The sequence below is a fragment of the Molossus molossus genome, unplaced genomic scaffold (assembly GCF_014108415.1).
Source record: "Molossus molossus isolate mMolMol1 unplaced genomic scaffold, mMolMol1.p scaffold_m16_p_3, whole genome shotgun sequence".
Taxonomy (NCBI): Eukaryota; Metazoa; Chordata; class Mammalia; order Chiroptera; family Molossidae; genus Molossus; species Molossus molossus.
Genome location: NW_023425366.1, coordinates 81,694,877 through 81,717,622, shown reverse-complemented (window position 1 = coordinate 81,717,622; position 22,746 = coordinate 81,694,877). Strand labels below are relative to the sequence as shown.

General features: G+C 36.8%; 1 protein-coding gene across 7 annotated transcripts in view; it reads right to left on the bottom strand.

Moving 5' to 3' along the window:
• The window catches only part of YTHDC2 (YTH domain containing 2), a 78,184-nt gene that overhangs the window by 44,015 nt on the left and 11,423 nt on the right, over positions 1-22,746 (bottom strand). For all 7 annotated transcript variants that reach the window (XM_036278975.1, XM_036278976.1, XM_036278980.1 and 4 more), the window contains 6 exons: positions 17,822-17,988; positions 17,120-17,222; positions 15,607-15,763; positions 11,909-12,016; positions 10,225-10,373; positions 8,458-8,593 (listed from right to left, as the gene is read on the bottom strand). In XM_036278975.1, coding sequence (XP_036134868.1) covers positions 8,458-8,593; positions 10,225-10,373; positions 11,909-12,016; positions 15,607-15,763; positions 17,120-17,222; positions 17,822-17,988 — 820 coding nt within the window. The remainder of the gene's footprint in view (positions 1-8,457; positions 8,594-10,224; positions 10,374-11,908; positions 12,017-15,606; positions 15,764-17,119; positions 17,223-17,821; positions 17,989-22,746) is intronic.

The following is a 22,746-nucleotide window of genomic DNA, read 5'->3' as shown; positions in this document are numbered from 1 at the left end:
CAGCCACGCAGGACTGTGGTCAACGTACTCCTTCCCAGTGCCCTGGGGAGAGGCCGTGGCCCCTCCCTCAGAGATTCAACCCCACCTGGTGGCCATTAAAATGCTAATTGAGGCCCATTAACAACCAGCAGCTGCCCCACCCTCAGGAAATCCTCTTACACTGAGCACCCCAGGGAGTTTTTCAGGAAATTCAGAAACCAAGGTTCTTCAGGTGACCTCTACTAATAGCCTCCAGGCAAAAAAAAGCTAGAGGAAAGTTAAGACTTGACAGTGGTGGTTAAAGTGGGTCCTCCCTGCCTCATTCAAACCCAGGAGAGGGAGCCACAAACAGCAGAACACCAACACCCACAGGAAAAATTTGGCAGATTCCAAAGTCCACTGTGATAGCCAAAATGGTGAAAAACAGAAACAAAAGCCAAATGAAAGAACAAGAGACCTCTACCGAAGATGAGATAAAGGAGGTGCAGTTAAGCAAGTTAACAGAACTAGAATTCAGAGCCATGATGTTGAGATAGCTCAACAGCATGTGTAAGGACATGAGCACCATGAGTAAAGACATAGAAATGTTGAAAATCAACCAGTTGGAAATTAAAAACGATATATCAGAAATGAAAAACACATTGGAAGGTCTAAAAAGCAGAGTAGAGGAAGCTGAAGAGAGGATCAGTGAATTAAAACACAGGGTAGAAAAAATCAACCAATCAGAAAACCAAAAGGAAAAAACATTTAAAAAACAGGAAGACAGCTTAAGAGAACTGTGGGACAACTGGAAACGGAATAATATTCGCATCATAGGAGTCCCCAAAGAAGAAGAAAATGAGCAAGGGTCACAGAATATATTTGAAGAAATAGTGACAAAAAACTTTCCTAATTTGGTGAGGGAAGAAGGCATTCAAGTTCAAGAAGCAAGAAGAACCCAAACAGGCCCACACCAAGACACACAGTAATCAAACTACCAAAAATTAAAGACAAAGAGAGAATCCTAAAAGCAGCAAGAGATAAACAACAGGTTACCTACAAAGGAAACCCCATAAGGCTCTCAGCGAACTTCTCACAAGAAACACTACAGGCCAGAAGGGAATGGCATGAAAAACAAGGATCTGAATCCAAGACTACTCTACCCAGCAAGGCTATCATTCAAAATGGAAGGTCAAATAAAGAGCTTCCCAGACAAAAAAAAAGGCTAAGGGAATATATTAGCACCAAACTAGCACTGCAAGAAATGTTAAAAGGACTGCTGTAATTACCAGGAGAAATGGGAAGGAAAATAGAACCACACTAAACAAAAATGGCAATAAATAAGTACATATCAATAGTCACCTTAAATGTAAATGGATTGAATGCTCCCATAAAAAGACACAGAGTAGCTGATTGGATAAGAAAGCATGATTCATCTATATGTTGTTTACAAGAGACCCACCTCACAACAAAAGACTCACATAGATTGAAGTGAAGGGATGGAAAAAAATCTTCCAAGCAAACGAAAAGGGAAAAAAAGCTGGGGTAGCAATACTCATATCTGATAAAATAGACTTCAAAATGAAGGCCATAACTAGAGGCAAAGAAGGCCACTACATAATATTGAAAGGATCTATCCAACAGGAAGATATAACCTTGATAAACATATATGCACCCAATATAGGAGCACCAAAATATATTAAAAACCTTCTGGAGGACTTCAAAGGAGAAATCGATAGCAATACAATCATAGCAGGGGATTTCAACACCCCACTGACATCGCTAGATAGATCCTCTAGACAAAAAATTAGCAAGGAAACAGAGACTCTAAATGAAGCATTAGATCAAATGGATTTAATAGATAGCTACAGAGAATTACACCCCAAAACTACAGAATTCACATTCTTCTCAAGTACACATGGGACATTCTCAAAGATAGACCACATGTTAGGGCACAAACTAAGTCTCTACAAGTTCAAGAAGATTGAAATCATATCAAGCATCTTCTCAGATCACAAAGGCATGAAACTAGAAATCAATTGCAAGAAGAACATGCAAAGACATTTGAACACATGGAAGCTAAATAGCATGTTATTAAACAATGAATGGGTCACCGAGGAGATCAAAGAAGAAATCAAAAACTTCCTGGAAACCAATGAAAATGAAGACACAACAACACAAAATCTATGGAATGCAGTGAAAGCAGTTCTGAGAGGGAAGTTCATAGCACTACAGGCCTATCTCAAAAAACAAGAAAAATCTCTAAAAGACTATCTAACCTCAGAACTTAAAGAACTAGAGAGCAAACAAAAAGAAAACCCCAGAGCAAGTAGAAGGAAGGAAATAGTAAAGATCAGAGCAGAAATAAACGACATAGAGACCAAAAAAACAATTCAAAGGATCAATGAAACAAAGAGCTGGTTTTTCGAAATGATAAACAAGATTCATGGACCCTTAGCTAGACTCACCAAGAAACAAAGAGAGAGAACCCAAATACACACAATCAGAAATGAAAGAGGAGAAGTAACAACTGACACCACAGAAATACAAAAGATCGTTAACAACTACTATGAACAATTGTATGGCAACAAATTCGACAATCTAAGCAAAATGCACAAATTCCTAGAAACACATAGTGTGACAAAACTGGATCAGGAAGAGATAGAAAACTTGAACAGACCAATATCAACAGAAGAAATTGAAGATGTAATCAAGACTCTCCCAGCAAACAAAAGCCCAGGCCCGGATGGCTTCACGGGAGAGTTTTACTGAACATTCAAAGAAGAATTAACACCCATTCTCCTCAAACTATTTCAAAAAATTCAAGAAGAAAGACGACTTCCAAACTCGTTTTATGAAGCCAGCATAATCCTAATTCCAAAACCAGAAAAAGACACTACAAAGAAAGAAAACTACAAGCCAATATCCCTGATGAACATAGACGCCAAAATCCGGAACAAAATACTAGCAAATCGGGTCCAGCAATACACCAAAAAAATTATCCACCATGACCAAGTGGGATTCATCCCAGGGATGCAAAGCTGGTACAATATTCGCAGATCAATAAACGTGCTACACCACATAAATAAAATGAATAAAAACCACATGATCATATCAATAGATGCTGAAAAAGCCTTCGACAAAATCCAGCATCTATTTCTGATAAAAATGCTCAGCAATGTGGGAATAGAGGGATCATATCTAGACATAATAAAGGCCCTATATGAAAGACCTACAGCCAACATCATACTCAATGGGCAAAAACTAAAAGTATTTCCCTTAAGAAAAGGAACAAGGCAAGGATGCCCACTTTCGCCACTCCTATTTAACATAGTACTGGAAGTCTTAGCCACAGCAATCTGACAGGAAGAAAAAATAAAAGGGATCCAAACTGGAAAGGAGGAAGTGAAACTGTCATTCTTCTCGGATGACACGATACTATACGTAGGAAACCCCAAAAACTCCATCAAAAATTTACTAAACTTAATAAATGAATTTGGTAAAGTAGCAGGATACAAAATTAACGTCAAGAAATCAATGGCATTCTTATACACCAAGGATGAACTCACAGAAAGAGAAACTAAGAAAACAATCCCATTTACCATTGGGGCAAAAAAATTAAGTTACCTAGGAATAAACTTAACCAAGAAATAAAGGACCTATTCGCAGAAAACTACAGGTCATTGAAAAAAGAAATAGAAGAAGATATAAAAAAGTGGAAGCACATACCCTGTTCATGAATTGGGAGAATTAACATCATTAAAATGTCCATATTACCCAAAGCAATCTATAGATTCAACGCAATCCCCATCAAAATACCAACGGCATACTTCACAGAACAAGAACAAATACTTCAAAAGTTCATACCAGATTTCAGGTTATACTACAAAGCCACTGTAATCAAAAGAGCCTGATACTGGCACAAGAACAGGCATATAGACCAGTAGAACAGAACAGAGAACCCAGAAATGGACCCAAGGCAATATGCTCAATTAATATTTGACAAAGGTGGCAAGAGCATACAGTGGAGTAAGGACAGTCTCTTTAATTAATGGTGCTGGGAAAATTGGACAGCTACATGCACAAAAATGAAACTAGACCATCAACTTACACCCTACACAAGAATAAACTCAAAATGGATAAAAGACTTAAATGTGACGCATGAATCCATAAAAATCCTAAAAGAAACTATAGGCAACAAAATTTCAGACATTATACGCAGCAGAATTTTCACTGATACATCACCTAAGGCAACAGAAACAAAGGAAAAAATGAACACATGGGTCTACATCAAACTCAAAAGCTTCTACACAGTGAAAGATACAATCATCAAAACGGAAAGGCTACCCACTGTATGGGAGAGCATAATTGCCAATGATATATCAGATAAGGGGTTCATTTCCAATATATATAGAGTGCTCGTACAACTCAACAAAAGGAAGACAAAGAGCCCAATTACAAAATGGGCAGAGGAACTAAATAAACACCTCTCCAAACAGGACATACAAATGGCTAAGAGACATATGAAGAAATGCTCATCATCACTAATCATCAGAGAGATGCAAATTAAAACAACAATGAGGTATCACCTCACACCTGTCAGAATGGCCGCCATCAACAAATCATCAAACAACAAGTGTTGGCGAGGGTGTGGAGAAAAGGGGACTCTAGTACACTGCTGGTGGGAATGCAGACTGGTGCAGCCACTATGAAAAACAATATGGTGTTTCCTCAAAAAATTAAAAATTGAACTTCCATTTGACCCAGTGATCCCACTTCTAGGAATATACCCTAAGAAGCCTGAAACACCAATCAGAAAGAATATATGTACCCCCACGTTTGTAGCAGCACTATTTACAATAGCTAAGATCTGGAAACAGCCCAAGTGTCCATCAGTAGACGAATGGATAAAAAAGTGGTGGTACATATACACAATGGAGTACTACACAACTGTAAGAAAGAAAGATCTCCTATCCTTTGAGACTACATGGAGGGACCTGGAAAGTATCATCCTAAGTGAAACAAGCCAAACAGAGAAAGACAAGTATCATATGATCTCACTTATTTGTGGAATATAATGAACATAACAGTCTGAGGAATGGGGTATTCCCAGAGATGTGGACGTGGGGTACAGACTGAGAATCCCCGGAAGAGGGGGTGGTAGGGGAGAGATAAACCACAGAACTTATATGCATGTATGCATGAATAGTGGACATGGACAACAAATTGGGGACAGGGCAGGGAGGGAGAGGGAGGGGGGAATCAGTGGGGGAAAAAGGAGAAACTTCTGTAACAAAAATTAATTAATAAACTCACACTTCTGATTAAAAAAGAAAGGTTGTAAGCTTCCTATCACTAAACAATCAAATAGATAATTATTTGGTAAGATACTTAAAAAAATATTGAATATTGGATGCTTACTCAAACAGTATTTTCGATCCATGACTGGGAATCTGTGGATGCATAAATCCAACTATATACATTATTCTATGCCATTTTATATAAGGAACTTAAGTACCAGCAGATTTTGTATCTGAGAGAGGTCCTGGTACCCCAAGGATACCAAGGAACTATAGTTACATTTTTATCACTGTTGTTGTTTTGTTTTTTTTGTTTTTTTATCCTCGCCCGAGGACATTTTTCCATTTTTTTTGTTCAGATAGAGTGGGAGGGAGAGAGAGGAAGAGAGAGAGAGAGAAACATCAATGTGAAAGGGACACATCGAGTGGCTGCCACCCGCACGACTAACCAGGGCCGGGGACAAACTGCAACTGAGGTATATGCCCTTAGCGGGAACCGAACCCGGGTCTCTCCGGACCGCAGGCTGACTCTCTAACCGCTGAGCCAAACTGGCCAGGGCACTGTTGTTGTTTTTTAAAAAAAAATTTAATCCTCACCCAAGGATATGTCTTTCACTGATTCTAGAGACAGAGGAAGGGAGAGGGAGAGAGAGAGAAACATCAATGTGAGAGAGAAACATTCATCATCTGCCTCCCATATGCATCCTGCCTGGGAGCGAACCCTTGACCCTTCAGCGCACAGGACACTGCTTCAACCACTGAGCCACAATGGCCAGGATGGAACTGTAAATTTTTTTAGGGAGTTATACATGGAATTTTCAACTGCATGGGGGTCTGCACTCCTAATTCCACATTGTTCAAGAGTCAACTGCACAATAAATAATAATAAAGCAGGAAAAAATAATAAAGGAGAAATAAATAATAAATAATAATAAAGGAGAAATAGTGAGAAGAGGGTGCAATTTTAGTAAAATGATCTAAAAATGGCGTGTCTGAGAAGTCTCAATCTAAGTAGAGACCTAAGTGAAACAGACATTCTACCATGAGTATCCACTGGAACAGAATTCCAGGCTCAGGAAAGAGCAAAACAAAGGCCCAAAGATGGGAATGTGCCAGCACATATGAAGGTAAAGCAAAGTGAACAAGGGAAATAGTAGTAGAAAAGGAGATTAAAAAGGCAGGCAGAAACCAAATCAGGAAAAGGTCTTTGATTTTTATTCAAGGTGTAATTGAAAGCCACAGAAGAGAGGGGAACAGAGAAGTGGCATGATCCAATTTCCTTTATGTTTTTGTTTTTTTGGGGGGAGGGGGGTTTTATCCTCACCTGGGGAGATTTTTGCATTTATCTTCAGATAGAGTGTGAGGGAGAGAGGGTGGAAGACAGAGAGAGAAATATCAATGTGAGAGAGACACATTGACTGGTTGCCACCCACAGGACCCCAACTGGGGTTGGGGACAAACTGTAGCAGGAACCGATCCAGGGACTCTCTGGTCCACAGGCTGACGCTCTAACCACTGAGACAAACTGGCCAGGGCCAATTTCCTTTTTGAAAGGATAAATCTTGATTGTTCTCTGGAAAACAAAGTGCAATAGCATAAGACTAGATGCAGTTAAGCCCTGGCTGGTTTGGCTCAGCAGTTAGCGTCAGCCAGAGGACCAAAGTGTCATGAGTTCGATTCTGGTCAAAGGCACCTTGGTTTTGGTTTGGTCCCCCCGGCCCTGGTTGGGGTCATGGGAGAGGCAATCAGTCAATGTGTCTCATCTCTCTCTCTCTTTCTCTCTCTCTCTCTCTCTCGTCAATGTCTTTGTTTGTCTATCTTTCTCTCTCTCTCCCTCCCTCCCACTCTAACTAAAGATAAATGGAAAAATAATTCTCGGGTGAGGATTAAAAAAAAAAAAAAGCAGCAGTTAATAGGCTACTGCAATAGTCCAGTAGAGAATGTTGGCTTGTACTAGGATGGCAGCAGTAGGGGAAGTGCAATGTAGTCAGATTTGGATTTATTTAAAAGGTAAAGCTAACGGGATTTGTTAATGGATTATATGTTGGGTGTGAGAACAAAGTTAAGAATGATTTTGTTTTGTTTACTTAGCAACTAGGTGACAGTAGCCTAGGTTCAGATTTAGGTGGTCTGGGACAGCCAGGCATCTGCATTTTTGAAAAGGTCTACGATTGATTATGAATACTTAGGAAACACTAAGGAAAGAGCAGGTTGAGAGGGAGATAGGTGAAGAGGGAATCAAAAGTTGTTTGGGTGTATCTGGTTTGATCAGGTATATTGAAGAGAGGGAAGTCATGACTGGAGACATAAAATTAGGAGTCATTTTAAATAAATATATAAAGCTATGATTAGATGAGATCCACATAGTGAGTAAATGTAAAAAGAAGAATGGTCTAAGGATTAAGGCCTGGGATATTTCATACTTATAGGTCAAGAAAAAGAGGAAAACCCTACCATGGAAACCAACTAGTTCTAGCCAGGGAGATGAGAAGAAGAAAAATCAAGCATGCAATTTCAGAAGTTAATTAAAGAAAATGTTTCAAGAAGGGAGTGATCAATAATAACTATAATAATAATAATGCTGAGAAATTTAGGTGAAGGAACATCTAAATCCTCTCCATTACTGACTTTCTATTATCTTTTATTCTACCTTTTGCCAAGAAGCCATGAAGGTTCTGAAACTCACCTCTTGTGACCAATATTCACTATAATCAACTAACAATATCAGGATAACTCACTAGTGAAAATATGTCACATAACATACAGCATATACATGTGAATTAGAACTTGAGCTTGTATAACTAAAGGTATCTTAAAATTCTCCAGTCACTTAAAAATCTAGAGCAAAGTTAATTTTTTTTAAAATCACAAATGTGTTTGAAAATCCAAGATATTCCCCTGGCAGTATAGGGGGAGTATATTTATGTGCACAATACATATACATAAAAATACTTTTGCACGTAATTTGCATATACTCACAGACCCTATTAAACTAGTCTAGTAAAACTAGGTTAAGAATCCTGATTTAACACAATATTTATTTAGTGTACTCTGCTAATAGAAGATCCTGACATGTGCATTTGAAATAAGTACTCTAAAAGAACAAATTATTGGTTGTAAATAAAAATGTAGTACACACATTTTGAATTAAATTAAATTTTTAGCATAAATAACTGTAACAGTAATAAATTACACTTACCACTAACATTTTCAGTTAAAATAAGGTGAAAAACCTGAGCAAAGGCCTCAACATCTTTATTCAGCCATATATCAGAAAGACAAGCATCCATTTCCTTTATTAACCATGGTTCAAGGCAATTCACATCTTTTTCTGTCTTTAAAAACCAAACAGCAAATGTTATAAATTGCCTAACAACTTAACCTTTGCTTGCAAAAAACAGGAGATGGCCATAATGGTCACAAGAACTACTAACCATACAATATTACTACATAGGCTTTGACATAAGTTTCTCATCTCACCACATTATCACTCACAATACTATATCTTGTTTTTACATTCATCTTTCATCTGATAATAAGTCTGTCAACAAAGGAGTATGATCCAGTCAAAATATTAACTAAGTGGCCCTGGCCAGTTTTGCTCAGTGGTTAGAGCGTCGGCCTGCGGTCTGGAGAGACCCGGGTTCGGTTCCCGCTAAGGGCACATACTTCGGTTGCAGTTTGTCCCCGGCCCTGGTTGGTCGTGCGGGTGGCAGCCCCTCGATGTGTCCCTTCACGTCGATGTTTCTCTCTCTGTCTCCCTTCCTTTCTCTCCCTCCCACACTATCTGTACAAAAAATGGAAAAATATCCTCGGGTGAGGATAAAAAAAAAAAAAAATATATTACCTAAGTGTGGTTCTGATCAGATGTACACCAGTGGTTCTCTCTCTCTCAACTGCAAACCAGAGGGTCCATCACCTGGAACTGTACAACACTGATGCCAGGTTTCAACCCAGAGCAAGTACATTAGAACCTCTGGTGAAGGAGGCCAGAATCCATAGGGCTTTAAAAGTTCCTTAAGTGATGCTAATGTGTAACCAGTAAGAACAAATAATAATCAAAATGCTATTTATTGAACCAAACGAATAATCCCTGTATTAAAAAATAATTTTAAACCCTTTAAAAACATTTTTAAAACGTATGTGTAGTTCTTTTGGATACATTAGAATGCTAAATACTGGTAGAAAATTGCAAGCATATCTGCTTTATGTACCTTCTCGTGCTCAAAACAGTATATTAAATTTTTTTTTCCAAAAAAGTACATAGTCCCAGCCATTTTCTGCATCATACTAATCATCAATGCCTTTTAAAGAATTTCAAAACAGAGTCAAAAACCGGAAGGATCCTAGGAAATCAGCTAGTTCCAATTTTCAAACAGACTTCATGGAACCCAAGTAGCAGAGCCCCACCTGGGATGGGGATAAAAAATAATGGATGACCAGGCAGGGCTTCTACAAAATATTTCACCTGTAAAAGATTTTGTGGCAAAATAGGAAAAATAAAAGAAGAGAACCTGATTTGGTTTGTAGTGGGTAACTGATTTCATAAAGTCACAAAGCTGGTTGGTGGCAGAAACAATACTAGCACTGATTATTTGCTCTAACACCAGCAATCTTTTCTCAATTTTCTGCTAAGTTAGCATGTCTTACATTGTTTAGCTCACAGGCTCTTAAACTTTTGAGATGATAAAATATCAAGCAATAATAATGTATATGCATAATATCTGTATTTTCTTCAAAATATAAAGAAAATATTGAAATAATTTAAAGTCAAAATGAAACAATAAAAGACATTGCATTATTTGCACACAAAATAAGTGTCAGAAAGTCATTCTGAAAAATCTGTAGTCTAAAACTAAAAGAATTACACTTTAATAATGCAGTAAAATATTATAATCTCCTAAAGCGTGCTTTAAACTACATAATTTTCACACAAAACATCAGTGTGAAACCAGTGAGGTCTTACCAACTGACTGAAAACAGCATCACCGCCATCATCCAATAAATCATACTCTTCAGTCACATTTGGAACAGTTCTCTGCCTCTGAGATTCAGGCTTGAAAGTATTCTCTTGAGCTGAATACCATTCTGTAAGTGTGGTTTTTTGTTTCTCTTCTAAATTAATTAGCAAAGAAAGAATATATAAATAAATTCTTTGCCTTTTGAAATATATTCCTGTTTTAAAACAAATAAATCTGAAAATACTTAAAAGTTGGCCTTATGTAAAATAAATTACACTTACATTTTTAGTTAAAATAAGATGAAAAACCTGAGCAAAGGCATCAACAACTTTATGCGACCATATGTGAGAAAGATAAGCATCTACTTCTTATTAAACATGGTTATTTTTTAAAGTATATTAATTAGCAACATTAAATAAAATGTGTTATGCTGAACCACAAGGACACAGGAAACTGCTTTAAAACCTCATCTATTCATCTATTAGTAAAATGTTTTCTTCTGAGTTCATAATTCAAATCCTAAAAACAGTATTTTAGCCATACAATAAATACTGTTTTAAATCAATGACTGATATTCATATAGTGCTTTATAGAAAACCATTTATTGAACTTTTGCCATCATACCAGTTGTTTGAGCTATAACAAGTTATAAACAATTTTCAAGTTCAAAAGTTTCAAGATCTACCAGTTTTATAATTTACATATTAGTGATTTAGCACTGCACCGTGAAATAAATATTGCTAATTGCTTTATCAAGTGGAAAATTAAGTTAAATATTTATCTAAGGTCATACAGACAAAACAATGGAATCAAAGCTTCAAGCCAAATCTTCCATCATGAATAATATAGTTAAAAGCAAGCAAAATTAGTCTAATCCCGTTGTCCTGAGATAAGCTGTTGCATATTATATGTGGCAGCACATACTCTTCTCCCTCCTTAAAACAGTGGTTAAATTTTTTCTTTTTAAATATTTTTATTTATTTATTTATTTTTTAGAGAGGAAGGGAGAGGGACGGAGAAAGAAACATCAACGTTGAGAACAAAACACTGATGTGAGAGCGAAACATGGATCAGCTGCCTCCTTCCTGCATGCCCCTTATCGAACCTGCAACCTGAGCATGTGCCTCAACCGAGATTTGAACTGCAACCTTTCAGTGGATGGGATGCTGCCCAACCGAGCCATACTGGCCAGGGCAGTGGTTGAATCTTTGGATACAGACACACACAATCTCCCAAATTCTGGCATCCCCCCTTTTTTTTAAATTAAATTTTATATTTTTATATTTAATTGAATTTATTGGAGTGACATTGGTTAATAAAATTAAATAGGTTTCAGGTGTACAATTCTATAATACATCATCTGTATACTGTATTGTGTGTTTACCATTCCAAGTCAAGTTTCTTTCCATCACCATTTATCCCCCCTTTACCCTATTCTACCTCCCCCGACTCCCCTTTCTCTCTGGTAATCACTGGCATGTACTTTCAATTCCTCACTATGGATTATAACTTCTGGCATAAACCAGAATGTAAAGGTTACATTTGTGATAATATTCTAATATAATGTTACACAATGATACACAAGACAGAAACATTTCCAAGTGTCCAACTGTACCTCTATAGTACAATACTGGCGTATTCTAAAAAGTCAACAATTTTCTTTTTATATGTGTCTGATAATAAGCTTACCTCGCTGTTTTTCCTTTTTGTATTTTAACATTTCTTTGTTTGTATATCCAGTAGTTCTTAAAATATCTTCCAGAAACATTTCTTTTACTTCAAATGGTTTTCCCTGTACTAAATAACATACATTTTTTTAAAGTTATTGCATCTCAGAGATAATTCACAAAAAAACCATGAGAATCCCAAGTTAATGAATGTATTAAATCCAAAAGCAATTCCATAGGTCAAGTGATCTTCATGTTATTGTCCTTTAAATATAACTCTGATCTTTATTTTAGAAAACTATTCATATTCGTTTTCCAGTGTTTACTCTCTACTTATCATGTGTTTGGCATCATGCTAGGCACCAGGGATACAAATGGTAAGCAGAGGAACAGAGCTACCTCCTGACCTCTTGAAGCTTGCAAGCTAGCAGAGGAGACAAACATTTAACCCAATCATATAAAAATTAAATTTTAAAATACAGCTGTGAGAAATTCCTATCAAAGAGAAATACAAGATATCATGACAATATCTAATGGGGGGGAGTTACTGAGTTAAGAAAAGCATCCTCGCCCTGGCCGGTTTGGCTCAGCGGTTAGAGCGTCGGCCTGCGGTCCTGAGAGACCGGGGTTCGGTTCCCGCTAAGGGCGCGTACCTCGGTTGCAGTTTGTCCCCAGCCCTGGTTGGTTGTGCGGGTGGCAGCCACTCGATGTGTCCCTTTCACATCGATGTTTCTCTCTCTCTCTCTCTCTCTGTTCCTCTCTCTCCCTCCCACTCTACCTGAACAAAAAATGGAAAAATGTCCTCGGGTGAGGATTAAAAAAAAAAAGAAAAGCATCCTCACTAAGAAAATGAGGACTAAGAGAAGGGGGTAAACAAAATAATTAAGCTATGTGGAAAAACATGCAAAGTCCCCATTGTGTGAAAGAGCATGAAAAGACCAAGCTAGTTTCAAGTTCAGGGGAACATAGAAGAGGGGAGTAAGAAGAGGATTGTTGTTCAAGATGAGGCAGGAGAAATAAATTAAGTCTTATGAAGGGTTTAGGTATTTATCCTATGGTAAGGGTCATTCAAAGTTTTAAGCTCAGAAGAATGTTCAACATCATCAGAATTCCAGTTCAAAAAAGATCACTCTGACTACACCATGGAAAATGGATTTAAAAGAGAGCAGAGTAGACAGAACAGAACAGGTAGGAGCTATCCCAGTATTTCAGGTAAAAGAGGACAACTTGAATGAGACTGGTGATAGTAAAAATGGAAAAAAAAAGACAGAAAGTAAACCCACAGAACTCAGCATTAAATTGGATATGAAGAAATGAAAGGGCCCTGGCTGGGTTTGCTCAGTGGTTAGAGTGTCGGTCCGCAGACCAGAGAGTACCGGGTTCAGTTCCTGCTAAGGGCGCATGCCCTTAGTTTGTCCCCAGCCCCGGGTGGGGTCGTGTGGATGGCAGCCACTCAATGTGTCTCTCTCACATCAATGTTTCTCTCTCTCTCTCTCCCTCCAGCTCTATCTGAAGATAAATGCAAAAATGTCACTAGGTGAGGATAAAAAAATGATAAGGAAGTGTCAATCACAGTTACTGGATTTCTGACTTAGAAAAGTGGATATGATCAGGTTATTCCCTGAGGTAACAAGGAAAACTGAAAAAGAAATGAGTTAGCTGGTGGGAGCTGGGGTTTGGTTTTAGACATGTCAAATGTGAGGTGCCAAAATTAGCTTTCAATTAGCAGATGCATAAATTTCATGTGCTTTATCATCCAAGACTATTACGAGAAGAAAGATATACAGATTTGTGAGTTAGGTGACTAGGTCAATGATATGATTAATCAAAACAAGCAACATAAGAAAAGATTTTGTAGAAACATTAAGTATTCAGTTTGGGTCATATTAGAAGTGAGCTGCTTATAAGATATCCAAGTCCAAAGCTCTGGAGAGCAGTCTGAATTGGAAATAAAGATTCAAGAGTCATCGGTGTAAAAAACAAAGTAGAAGCCAAGGAAGGGCATGAATGAGAACTTCCAGAGAAACTAACTGTGCATTTCTAGTACCTCGTAGAGTGCAGCACAGAACAGAAAGGAAGAGGAAAAACAAAGAAAAAGGAAGAAAGGAAGGGAGGGTGATTGAAGAAAACAAAATGGATCAAGGAAATAACCATAGAAAATACCAATATTTAAGTACTACATAGAAGAATAAACCCACAAAGGAGACTACAAAAGAAAGTGCAAGCTATAATAAAATTGAATCTCAGAAGGCAGTTTGTTAAATAAATTATGGGATCTGAGCATTACACACACACACACACACACACGAAAGGGGGACCAATCATGAAAAACACAGAAAATTTAATTAAGATTTTTATATAAAATATGAACAACAGGCTTGGCAATTAGTGTCAAAACAATAATGGTCAGAACACACAAATTAACAGCCCTATACACTGCAGAAATGTGAATCATTTCAGACTTTTGAGAAAGTAAAATTGAAAAACCCATTAAAATTAAAAATAGAGCCCTGGTCAGTTTGGCTCAGCGGCTAGAGTGCCAGCCTGGGGTCCAAAGGACCCAGGTTCGGTTCCTGCCTACGGGCACACACCTCTGTTGCGATTTGTCCCCGGCCCTGGTTGGTTATGTGGGGGGCAGCCACTCAATGTGTCCCTTTCACGTCGATGTTTCTCTCTCTCTCTCTCTCCCCCTCCTACTCTATCTGAACAGAAAATGGAAAAATGTCCTTGGGTGAGGATAAAAAAAAAAAAAATTTAAAAATAGATACATTATTTTACTCAAGTTCATTTTCAGGAGCCTATCCTTAGAAATAAGAACACCAGTGTATAAAGATATACATACAAGATTGTTCATTACAACAATGTTTATAGTAGGGGAGAGGGAGGATCTAGGACCAATCTGAATAACCAAAAATAAATAAATAGTTAAATAAATCATTGTACCTTCATATTATAAAATATTAAAACAGCTGCTTAAAATAATGAACTACATCTGGAACCACAAAAGTAGAGGACTGTTCATGATGTACTGTCATATAAATAAAGTAAACTACAAAATAATGTATGTGCTCATTTCTGCAAAACCAATTTCTGTAAACCTGATACATATGTACATATTTGCAAATCTTATATGAGCATGGACAAGGTGAGAAAGGATATACACTAAGCTTTAACATCAACCAATCTCAGGAAAAGTAGAACATTAAATAACAAGAGGACAGAGGCAATTATGAACTTTTTTCCTATATATGTTTGTACTATATCATTGAGGTGAACACACACAACTTTCTCCACTTTTGAAGATAAATTTAGTAATTTTTTAAAGACTGGTGGCAAAACCAGTCTTGATTAAAGGACAAGGACAAAACTTAAGTGACAGCATATTCAGAAGTACATGAGAAGTAAACAAGGGAATATAGACTACTCTTCCAAGCAATAAAGGAAGGGGAAGCTGTAGGACAGAATTTAAAGAGGAATAAAGGGCCAAAATAAAGAATATTTCCTTTTAAGACTAGAGAATTGGCCTCACAACACAATAGCAAAGAGGTATAGATGGAAAAGGATAAAAATATGGAGCAATGACTAATTAAGCATATCTCAGAGAAAACAGAAATGGATACTCTCTACTTCAGAACATTCCCCAATTCTTATTATAATATAATCATGCCAAAAAGTATTCTTTTGTAAAAATGCTAAAAGAAACCTTACAATTTAACTTACTATATATCACTGGACAACTTCCAAAATATCTTATAAAGAGATTTACATCCAAGGCAGCACTAGAAAGAATTAGTTTCAAAGTTGGGTGCTTTTGCAACAAGTCTCTTAACTTTGTAAGTAAAAAATCACTAAATCGATCTCTTTCATGTACTTCATCCTGTAAGAAACAAAAATAAAACCATGGAACAGTTAAAACATTATGGATGACTAAGTCTTTAAAATTATAGAACTGCTCGGTTTTACACTAATTCAAATTGAATGTGAACAAGGCCAACTGATATTAGTGAAAATTTTGTACTATGGACAATTCAGAAATAGACATTAACCTACTATGGGTTGTTGTCTTTTTCATGGAATATAAAACCACACAAACTAAATTCTGAATTAGTAAAGTCTAATTTAATGTACTTTTAATATAATATACAAAATCTATTTAAATATGTTTCTGTTAGCATCAGGGCTCAGGTACATCCTTTGGTTTAAATACACAGAGTAAGTTTCCAAAAGCTGCTTATTACAACTTTATAAAATTTAATCTAATTTTTGTACACAAACTGGATAAAAGCTTATAATTTTTAATAAGGTAGTAATTCATCTAATTTCTTCATCAGCAGCTAGTTATTTAGCAGCTTAACCATGAAGTTAAATGACTATAAAGTATACGTTAAGGCTGATAAATACATATTAAAGGAGGAATGAGAAGACTAAGCATACTGAAAAAAGGAAATGTTCATCATTCTAGAGAACTCTGTCTAAGTACATGCATGTATCATTTTCATACATAAAAGCACTTTTTAAAAATCTACCTACTTATGCCCTGGCTGGTTTGGCTCAGTGATTAGAGCAGTGATCCAAAGACCAAAGAGTCTGGGGTTTGATTCCAGCCAGGGGCATGTACCTCGGTTTCAGTTTGACCTCAGCCGTGGTCGGGGTCATGCAGGAGGCAACCAATCAATGTGTCTCTCTCACATCGATGCTTTCACTCTTTCTCTCTCTCCCTCCCTCCCTCCCTCACTCTTTCTGAAGATAAATGGAAGAATAATCCTAGGATGAGGATTAAAAAAATAAAAATAAAAATCTACCTACTGCCTGACTGGTGTGGCTCAGTGGTTGAGTGTTGACCCATGCACCAAGAGGTCACTAGTTCAATTCCCAGTTAGGGTACATGCCCAGGCTGTAGGCCAAATCCCCAGTGGGGGGCATGCACGAGGCGGCCAATATATGTTCTCTCTCATTGATGTTTCTCTCTCTCTTTCTCTCCCCCTCTCCCTTCTTTCTCTAAAATCAATAAAGAAAAAAATAAAAAATAAAAAAATCTACCTACTTTATTTTCCCTGGTAAGAATATCTTTAATATAAAATATTCATTTCTAACAATTATAGAAAATAAAAAGTAACTTGATTATAATAGCCTGTTCAAACAAAAAACAAATTGGTTCTCACTTATATTCTAAAAGTATAATTATGTATTTAAATTTTACGCAAATGTATGGCAAATTCAGCAATATTCTTACCACAATAACATGTGTCACAGCTGACAATGTACTGTCTCCTGCCATTAATGTACGAAGCAATACTCCATTAGTGCAAAATGTCAGCAGTGTCTTTGGAGAAACCCTTTTTAAAAAACCAAAATAATGTACACAATTACATTATATGTAATTAAAACATGATCACATTAAATGCTAATCTCATATGTACTTTAACAAATGTTAGTTACTAATAGTGTATGTATGCTTTATTAGCAATGTAAAATTTTTATGATGCCTGACAATCTCACAAAATTTTTATTACTAACAGCCTTTTATCAAGTAATTATTTTGTTAAAGAACCACAAACAGCCCAGCCATTGTGGCTCTGTAGTTGAGCATTGATCCATGCACCAAGAGGTCTCTGGATCGATTCCCGGTCAGGGCATATGTCCAGGTTGTGGGCCCCATTCCCAATAGGAGGCATATGGGAGGCAGCCAAATGATGTTCTCTCTCTATCTTCCTCTCCCCTCCTCTCTCTCTAAAATCAGTAAAGAAAAAATATTTTTTTAAAAAGAACCATAAACAGATTTTTTAAAATACCTTAATTTTTTTGCTTGGGGACAAAAGTATATTATAAAAGGAATCATCTAACTTTTCAATAATACATTCTCTATCTCTACTGAAACAGACATTTATCTTTTCTAAGAATGATAAAAGACAAGCTACTGGAGAATTGTCCTTACCTGCTTTCTAATCGGATCTGATAGCCAATTGTTTGACCAATCCTTTCTCTTCTCTCTGCAGCAACTCTTTCAGCCACAGCAATAGCTGCTAATCGTCTTGGCTGAGTACAAAATATACGGCAGGGGATACCATTTTTAAAGCAATCATCTAATAGGAACTGAGGAATCTGAAAACACAAGTTTTACAGTACTATAAAATGACATGATTATATACCAAGAAAATCCAAATCAATCAACTGAAAAACTATTAAAACTAAAAAAATTCTGTAACATGTCCAAATATAAAATATTCATAAAATCAACAACTTTCATGTAATTGCTATTAATGGGCTGGAAAATTATTTTTAAAGATCTTGTTCAAAATCAATTGAAACATCTTGTGGTAGCAGGAAGTAAGGAAGTACTAAAAAAGTGATGTGGAGTCATGCCTGAAGGACACAGGAACCAACTGGAAGGAGCACTTAATGGCCAAATCTGGGACAGTTGAGTGAAAAATTTTCAGCTAATTATAAATCATATAAAATAACTATTCATAAGTATACATAATAAAATAATCAAATATACTTTTTAAAGAAACAGTGAAGTTTATACAAAGACTATAAAATGCTAATGAAAAGCATAAAATATCTGAATAGACAAATAAATATGACATATTCCTGAATGGAAATAATCAGTATTACAAAAATGTCAATTCTCTCCAAATTATTCCATAAAGTCAAAGAAATCACAATCAAAATTTCATTGGGATTTTTAACAGTGAAAAGCATTAAAAAAAAAAATAGCCTAATACCAGGATTTCAGATACTTTTCTATAATTAAATTCAAACAGATCAGAAATATTTAAAAGTAAAAGTAAGTTTTCCCACCCCCTTCCACTGCCAATAGTCCTCTCCCAAAAAATAACTACTTTCAGTCTCTTATGAACTCTTTCAGGGAAAAAAATGTTTACACAATTTAGAATAATTGTGTATAAAAAACTGGTTTTTATTTACACAAAGTGATTACTGTTAAGTGAAAAAAAAGCAAAATGCAAAATATATGTATAACACTATCCCATGTTTGTTTTAAAAAACAATATATAGCGGTATAGAGAACAAGCACATACACACACACAGAAAACAAACATATATACTCCAAGTTTCTGATAATAACGCAGGGAGGGAGTGTGGCAAGAGAATTAGAAATTTTTCACTTCCTGTGTAATATATTACATGTTTAAATTTTACATAATAAACATGAATAATGAAAATGAAAATTCAAAAGACACTGAACTTCCTAATGCTACTAAGGCAAAATGAAACTGGCTAACGGTATTAATTTTAAATTCAGTTATGTATTTGTATTTCATAGACCAGAAACATTAGTAATTTTACTTTAACCCCTCAAACAAGATACAATTATTTCTCAGGTTTAAACCTATTAGATTAATAATCTTTTCTGGAAAATCAAGAGCATATTATTTAATTTCTAACTAAATTCTCAAGTATCTTTTCATAGCTAATAAGATGATACACATAGTTGTGAAAATAGACATACATAATTCCAATGTACAAATATTATTAGCAAGGACAGTCAATGGATTTTAACAAAAATATATTTATTGTATTTACCAAAGTTTTCATAATCTCTATTCAATAAAATTGAAACTACAATTAACACTCACTGGCAAAACTTACTGTAATGCTAAAACAATTATAACAATCTAAGACATCTGGACAGATTGGACTCCATGGAATTTCATAATCATAAAAGGATTTATACTGAAGAAAAATCTTACATATTGTCTTCAGATAAGAATTTCATTGTTTTTAATTATATAGTTTTACAGGGTTAAGTTTCAGAGATAAAGAGTTACACTTCTGTGAAAATAAATAATTTGTAAAGTTTATAGCCAACCTCTCTTACCACCTTGCGTTCTCTATTGACTTTTTTAAACCAACCAATATAACCATTGACAATCTTAAGCAATAGTCAAAAGTAAATGTATTTGTAAATAAAAGAATGTAAAATTTTATTAGCTATTCTCTCAAACTATCAAAAGCAATGTCCTTTTACTATTTTAACATACTAACATGTTAGAGAACATAAGCAAGAAAAAGTCATATCATTGTACCATTCTTACTTCCAAACTATCACCCTAATGAGTGAAACTTCATGATAATAAAGTACTTGGACTCTAAACATCCAAGTCAAACTTGTCATATTAATTCTATTCTATAGTCTTTATATTAACATTTTTTGTTGTTATTAACATTCCTTTTAATTTAGCTGCTATTTATAAAACACTATAGCAGGCACTTTATATCCAGTAAATGAGGAAACTGAAATCTGAACTAAAAGCCAAAGTCCACATTTCTCCCACTGATGCCAAATCACATCCTCACATTTGTTTAAATGAAGGTACAATATACTAGTTTAAAAATAATATTTTTTATGCTTATTAATAGTGTAATGTATGAAGGAAACATCCAGATTTCTGAATATGAAGGTTCATATCTCACATTAATTTAAGTCTACATAAAGTAGAGCCCTCTATACTGACATACTGAAATTTACTTTCTGCTTAACCTTTTCTGTTATGTAAACAATTGTACATTTATTTACCATTCTAAAACTTCAGGATCAAGTTTACATAATTTTGCTAAATTTCTGTGTATGCTCAGAAGCAGTTTACAGTACTAACACCAACCAGCCAAAGAACAGCTTCAACAGAAAGTTATATCCAAAGGGGAAGAGGGAGAGAAAAATAAGAAAAATTCTAAGATAAAATGGATGATGATGGGGAATGGGCAGTCACAAATGTTCACAGAAAATAGGTCAGTTAGTAACTTCTGCAAAAAGCCTACACACTTCAGTCAAGCACATCAGAATGATTTGGGAGCATAAAATTTTTTTTCCGGCCACTTGTGATATCCTCTGAATGAAAAGGAATCTGCAGGCTAACAAGCTGATCCTCCTCAGCCAAGCTGGTTCACATGCATACTGTTCATGCGAGGTGCCCAGGGTCCAGTCCACACTGTTTGAGGGCCATTATTTTCTGTGGAGTTTGAAACCATCTTTATCAGGGAGTTCCACAAGGGGTCTGCAGCATAAGGGCCGTTAAATATGGGTCCTCCAGCACCATCAGGGATAGGTGCAACTGGAGGAATCATTGCATTCCCATATACAGAAAAAGGCATACCCCCAACTTTAGGAAACTCCATATATCCTACAGGAACATGCTGATGGAAAGTACCAGAAGGACTTACAATTCCTGTACTCTCTCACTCCATTGCTTAATGCTGTGAAAATACTCCTGGATCAAACATCGGCCTGTGAATCATAGGATTTCCCATCCCGGGGTTACACCAGTCTTCTTTGTCTTGATTGCCACCAATTCCTTCAAAGGACCAGATACCACTATGCCCTACTGATGTGGACAAATTACTCCCAATAACAGATGGAGCTGAAGTTCCAGTTTGTCTGATACGTGCAGAACATTCAGTCCCAATAGGGACTGGAACTGTTCTGTCCTGAGAGACGTTGCTGGGCTTTTCTGACCCTAAAGGTACTGATGACGGGGCAGGAGAAGGTACACGAACTCCAGAGGATACTGACTGTGCAGGAAAATCATTTGATGGTGATGAACATGGGTCAACAAATATTTTTTAAATATTTCCTTTCTACAAAGTCTTAAACGTACTCTCAGTAATAATTTATTTCTGAAATAACCATTAAAGTAACCAGAAGTTTCTTTGTTTTTGTTTATACATGTATTATGACTTCCGGTCAAGATGGCGGCGTAGGTAAGCGCAGTATCTCGTCCTCCCACAACCACATCAAAGTGACAACTAAACTACAAAACAACCATCATTCAAAATCGCCTGAAATCAAGCAGAACGGAAGTCCTACAACTATGGAATTAAAGAAGAAGCCACATCGAGACTAGTAGGAGGGGCAGAGGCACGACACACTAGCCCCACATCCATGTGTAGCTGATAAGAATCAAGAGGGTATCTCGGCTGGAAAGGTCCTCCCTGAGGACTGAGGGGTCCCCGTCCCACACTAGGTGCCCTGCTCACGGTTCCTAGTGCCCGGAAGAGAAGTCCCCATAACTTCTGGCTGGAAAAACCAGCGGGAACTGAGGTTCAGGGAGGCTGAGGCGGCTGGAGCCCCAGGCAGCTCCTCTTAAAGGGCCCGTGCATGGACTTATCGGACTCACTCCCTTTAAGCTCAGAGGGGAGGCAGTTTGAGGGGCGCCAGAAACATACAGGGAAGAATTGGGCTGTTTGGCATTGGAGCGAAGGCTGGAGAGGGGGCTTTCTCCCGGACAAACGTGTTGTCAGAGGCCTTAGTTCCTTTGGTGAGCCCTTCCCTCACTAGGCCAGCAGACAGCCGCCATATCTGGGGCTCTAGCACCTGATTGGTTGCCTCGTCCTGGTGATTCCCTGGGGCTCCGCCCCACCCAACTTTCAGGCCCACCCAAGCTGTTCCAGTTGCTTAACCATAGGATTGGCCTCTCTGGGATCCCGCTTCAGGTTTTCCTAAATTCTTTCAAACAAGCAGCATCTGGTCTCAGATAGCCCCATATTTCTCATTAAACTATACATAGAAACAAACACAGGGAGGCAGCCAAAATGAGACAAAGAAACAGGTCCCAAATGAAAGAACAGAACAAAACCCCAGGAAAAGAACTAAGAGAAATGGAGATAAGCAACCTAACAGATGCTGAGTTCAAAACACTGCTTTATAAGAATGCTCAATGGACTCAGTGAGAACCTCAGCAAACTTAGTGAGGGCCTCAAGAGCATAAAAAAGGACCAGTCAGAAATGAAGGAGGCAATATCTGAAATAAAGAATAATTTACACAGACTGAGTAGTACAGTAAGTAAAGCCAAGTAGCAAACCATCAATTTGGAATATAAGGAAGCAAAAAACACCCAATC